This window comes from Oryza brachyantha, chromosome 5 (assembly GCF_000231095.2).
Source record: "Oryza brachyantha chromosome 5, ObraRS2, whole genome shotgun sequence".
NCBI lineage: Eukaryota > Viridiplantae > Streptophyta > Magnoliopsida > Poales > Poaceae > Oryza > Oryza brachyantha.
In genome coordinates this window covers 9,487,524-9,493,352 of record NC_023167.2, presented here as the reverse complement: position 1 = coordinate 9,493,352, position 5,829 = coordinate 9,487,524, and the positions used below count along the sequence as shown (strand labels likewise).

The window sequence follows — 5,829 nt, the reverse complement described above, 5'->3', positions numbered from 1 at the left end:
TGAGCAAGACCCTAATCTTTTCGCTTATATTTATGCTTAGAAGCAACATTTGATTTTAGAACTAAAATTTGGAGTTGATTTTGTAGTTTTTTTCATCGTAATTTATTTTTTCAACCTTTACATTTAGATCATTAAAAACAAGTATATAAAAGTTTTATCCATAATTTATTTTACAGCCATTAATTAGTTTTTACGCTTATGCTTATAATTAATAAGCAAAATTATGATGTTGTAAATGAATTTATGAAAAGATATATCTAGACCGATCGACATTTACTTTATGTTATCTTGTCCTTCCACCCTCCTACGTCTCTGTCGGGTTAATCTCTTAACTCCATCAATATCGAAGAGGGGAGAGAGGATCCCAATGACAATAAAAGAGATGGTGGCTATCCTTGAAACGGTAATTGGGATTCTATGCCAGTGTACCGACATCGGCAAGGGTGCCCAGGTGGACCTGACAACCGCAAGGAACTAGCTGCCACCGCCACCTCTACCTTGACACTCTTCCTAGCTATGCCACCGACCACAACCACCTCTTCACGGTAATACGAGGGTATGGATTTCCAACGATGCCTCTTCCCTCAAGCTGACAGTCTACTCCTCTCCTCAATTCTCCGTGGTCGCCATGACCTTTGGGCACTATATCCAACTACATTGTTGATATCATCGTCAAGCTCAGGGGCCACTGCTCTCCATGGGAAAGGACAGAAGACAAGGGAGGGGAGGGAAATGATGTTGTGCTACTACTAGTATTAGCAAAACCCTATGTGGAGTCAAAGTTGCTACCGAGCGGTAGGGTGGTAATCATACCACCATGCGTTTATCGTGGTTATCATCAAAACCATTGCAAATTCGCGGATAGAATATTTGAATTCACATTTATGGACTTCACATGGTAAATCACGGTAGTTATGTTACAGTAACCACATAGTTTTAGCCAAAAACTATCATTGGTTGAACCAAGGTAAACCACAATAGGATATGTTTCATAGTGGTAACCGTGCTACTTGCTGCTGTCACCGCATGGTTCGAAGTAAAAAACCACCACTAGTTAAACAAAAATAAATTAAATTTAGATAATTTTTGTCAAATAAAACCACCGGTTACTGCTACCATACCCCAGTGCTAACCCCAGTTGCCACGGTGTTAAACCGGTGGTTTCGTGAACCATGGCCATTGCATCATACAACTATGGAAGGGCAAATGAACAAGGCAGGGAGCAAGAATGGAGGTGGAGCTGAGTGCTAGGCGAGCTAGAGACGCTAGTGTGCTATACTACCGGTCGCGGCGATTAGCAACTGTTGGTTCGATTAGAAATATGAAGAGTGATGGAGAAGATGGCGCAACACTTCACAAGAAGGTACAAAGGAGAAGATGGCAAAACACTCCACAAGTGGACCTTACCCCTTTTTTTATATATTTTTGGTTGACTAGGTTGCCATGCAAGACGTAATTACCCTAATGTACTGAGAAAATCTAACAAAGACAAACACTTAATTCTAAGAAATGCCATCGACGAGGGTGAGTTGTAAGAAATATCATCGTACAAATAAATTTGTCTAAGAAATAACGTCGTCGTTAGGGTTCCGTCAACTTTTTTTCGGTTAAGTGTTGTAGAATAAACAATGTATTTAATGGCGAAAATGAACGGAACCCTATCGACGATGGTATTTCTCAGACAAATTTGCGATGACATTTCTTAGCACTCACATTCATCAATGTTATTTTCTAGACTTAGATGTTTGTCAGTTGTATTTTTTTAGATTTTCTCTAATGTATATGCTAGGTAGAATTTACGGTTGAAAAGTCTGGTTTTAAAGTTTATCGAGTAAATTATACCCCTTCAGTTCTAAAATAATTTTATTTTTATTTATCCCACACCTACCAATGCAAAAACCAACGATTATTGTACCTCCATTTTATTAAATCTCAATATAACTATCCACGACTTTATCCATTTTTAACATGTTTATTAAGTTCTTCTTTTCATAAACTCTAATGCAATGATTATTTTAAATCAAATTTATTTTGAGATAAACTAGAATGTCTAAAACTAATATTATTTTAGAACGAATGTAATGCTATGTCATAGTGTCAAGATCCTAGAGGTAATCAGACCCTTTTTCTACTTGGAAGCCACGTAACGATTCTTGGATCGATCACTTCGCCTAGTTTTGCATCTCCACGTACAAACTCATCGAAACTTTTTTCGAATCCGAGCTCTCAAATTTCAATCATCCACAAACACTATAAGATGAGCCTTTAGACTCATCAAATTCTAGGCTAACGTGGAACTCATCAAGGATGGCCATTGTCCTACTCCTACCATCATTGTTATATTATAACTATAGGATACCCCGCGCATTATTACGGGAGGTAGTAAATATAAGTTATAATTTTTTTAGTATATAATTTTTTTTCATGTGTTTATATATTTTTGTGCCATTATCAAATATTCATAAGCTATAAATGATTTTGTTGTATGGTGTGCATTTTGGGGAAGAGATGTAATTTACCCTCGATGAATCATTGAAAAGCTAAAAATGATTGAGATCAAGGGTGGGTCAGCCCGCCAACCTGCTTATAAGCCAATTAAGCGGGTAGCCCATCAGGTTACCCACTTAATTGGCCTATAAACAGGTTCACGGGCCGGCCCACTTACACCCCTAATTGAGATGGTGTAAAATGAAAAAATATAATTTACACCCTTGATATATCATACTAAAACTAAAAACAATTAAGGTGACGTAGCTGCATGAGAAAAAGGAGAAATTAGCATTAACTATACTCAGTGACATGAACTTTATTGAAAGAAATGATTAGGAGTACTTCATCCAATCAAATTTATGCCTCCAAACATTCTCATCTTTTTCTTATGATTATACTTAGTTCGAATATTTTTATCGTATTTTATTTTTAATATTGGTTTTTATATGGCTAAGAACATGTATAAATTTTTTTATTTATAAACTATTTTTTATTTACAGATATTTAATTTTGTTTCATAAAGGGGGGCAAAAGATGACCTCCTCAGCCTGCCCTACGCAATCGGTCACGTCACCAAACATCCACATAAAAATCTCAAAATTGTCGCAATAAAACCAAAAAGAAAAATCGGTAAGGTCCCTCCTGTCGTAATCCAATGCAACAGGACAGAAAAAAAGGGGAAAAATTCCCAGACCCCAATCCGACGAAAGCGTGATGCATCGTTGGATTAGAAGAGGGAATCAAATTAAGCCACAGAATAAAATAATTAAGTAAATATGCTTACTATAATAATATAATAATGAAATAATAATAATAATAATAATAATAATAATAGTACTAATCCATTTGGTCTCCCTTAATCTCGCTGGCTCAGCTCACCCGTTTGACTCTCTCTCCTCGCACGCGACGCCGGGTTAAAAAGATCCCCGCGGCGCGCACGCCACGGCGACGCGACACGACACCACGCGCGCAGCCTCAGCCAGCCAGCCATGGCGAACCCCATCATCCCGAGCAGCAGCGGCGGCGACGGCGGGGAGGCGAGGACGAAGCTCGGGCGGCTCAACGCGGCGGTGGAGCGGTCGTGGGTCGGGAGGCGGTTCAGGCTGGCCGCGCGCGGGACGACGTTCACCACGGAGCTCCGCGCCGGGACGACGACGTTCCTCACCATGGCCTACATCCTCGCCGTGAACGCCTCCATCCTGTCCGACTCCGGCGCCACGTGCACCGTCGACGACTGCGACGCGCCGTCCCCGGCGTGCAAGTTCCCGCCCGTGGATGCCGGGTACGCCGCCTGCGTGGCCCGGGCGCGCCGGGACCTGATCGTCGCCACGGCGGCGTCGTCGGTGATCGGCTCCTTCATCATGGGCTCCTTCGCCAACCTGCCGATCGCGCTGGCGCCGGGGATGGGCACCAATGCCTACTTCGCCTACACGGTGGTCGGGTTCCACGGCTCCGGCACGCTCCCCTACCGCACCGCGCTCGCCGCCGTGTTCCTCGAGGGGCTCATCTTCCTCTTCATCTCCGTCGTCGGGCTGCGGTCCAAGCTCGCCAAGTTCATCCCCAAGCCCGTGAGGATATCTTCGTCGGCGGGGATCGGGTTGTTCTTGGCGTTCATTGGGCTGCAGAGCAGCGAGGGAGTCGGGCTCGTCGGCTTCAGCTCGTCGACGCTGGTCACGCTCGGCGCGTGCCCGGCGTCGCAGCGCGCGTCCGTGGCGCCCGTCGTGACGTTCCCCAATGGCACGGTGGCGCTGATGCCGGGAGGGACAGTCTCCGGTGGCATACTCTGCCTCTCCGGCCGGATGACCTCCCCGACGTTCTGGCTCGCCGTCGTGGGGTTCCTGATCATCGCCTTCTGCCTCATCAAGAACGTCAAGGGCGCCATGATATACGGCATCCTCTTCGTGACCTTCATCTCCTGGCCGCGCGACACCGGCGTCACGGTGTTCCCGGACACCCCCGCCGGCGACGAGAGCTTCAGTTACTTCAAGAAGGTGGTCGACGTGCACCGCATCCAGTCCACCGCCGGCGCGCTCGACTTCCGCGGCGCCACCCACGGCTACTTCTGGGAGGCGCTCTTCACATTCCTCTACGTCGACATCCTCGACACCACCGGCGGGCTCTACTCCATGGCGCGGTTCGCCGGCTTCGTGGACGACGCGACGGGGGAATTCGAGGGGCAGTACTTCGCCTTCATGTCCGACGCGACGGCCATCGTGTTCGGGTCGCTGCTGGGCACGTCCCCGGTGACGGCGTTCATCGAGTCGTCGACGGGGATCCGGGAGGGCGGGCGGACGGGGCTGACGGCGCTCACTGCCGCGGCTTACTTCATGGCGGCGCTGTTCATAACACCGCTGCTGGCGTCGATCCCGTCGTGGGCGGTCGGCCCGCCGCTGGTGCTCGTCGGCGTGATGATGATGCGCGCGGTGGCGGAGGTCGACTGGCCCGACATGCGGCAGGCCGTGCCGGCGTTCCTGACGCTGGCGCTCATGCCGCTCACCTACTCCATCGCCTACGGCCTAATCGGCGGCATCGCCTCCTACATGCTGCTCAACTCGTGGGACTGGGCATGCGACGCCGTCGCGATGCTCCGCTCCCGCCGGAAAAGGGCGCACGGGGAGACGACGACCAACGGCGCCGGCGCCGCCGCCGCCGGAGACAATGGGGAACAGAGGAAGAACTTGGAAATGGCTTAGCTTTCTTTTCCCCTTTTTTCTGTGTAGGTATTCTAATTATTCTCTTTTTGCAAAATGTACTTTTTAGAATATTTAGCAGGTGATTAGGATTTACTATACTGGATGAAGAAGGCTCAAATTGCATACTAGGATGTTCAACTATTTCTAAAAGGTAATTAATCAAGTTTCACCAAGTGAGTGCTTGTCCATTTTTCTGAGGTAATTCAAGGAAATAATCATGTGAAAAAACTTTGAATTTTTCAGATTAGACATAGAGGGCATACATTTTTTTTTCCTTTCAACCTGTAAAAGATTTGCACACAATTCCATCGAAATAAATGGCACAAGAAAATATTCAGAACAATCAGGTCTAATTTCAATTATCTGTCCATTTTAGGTGAAATAACTTGTTCAAATGTCCATCTTTTTTTTGGGGGCATATTCTTTGAAAGAAATAAAAGAGTATTAGTTTATCCAAATGGAACTAAAACAATTTTGACCCTTCTGATATGGGCTCTATGTTCCCTCAGTTAGGATTTATGAATTTTTAATGAGATGAAATAATGAAAAGGAAGGGAAAACGAGGTTGGCCAAAGTCAAGCATATCAAGTAAACCGTTATGTGACCTTAGCTGATGGTATCTAGAATTAAATATTGCTAAGAGATG

At 45.9% G+C, this 5,829-nt stretch overlaps 1 protein-coding gene across 1 annotated transcript; it reads left to right on the top strand.

The window, feature by feature from the left end:
• The first annotated feature begins 3,451 nt into the window (after positions 1-3,451).
• Positions 3,452-5,522, top strand: LOC102700060 (adenine/guanine permease AZG1). The gene has a single exon (XM_015837361.2). It carries the CDS (start codon positions 3,480-3,482, stop codon positions 5,181-5,183), a length of 1,704 nt encoding a protein of 567 aa, XP_015692847.2. The 5' UTR covers positions 3,452-3,479; the 3' UTR covers positions 5,184-5,522.
• Positions 5,523-5,829: the final 307 nt, after the last annotated feature.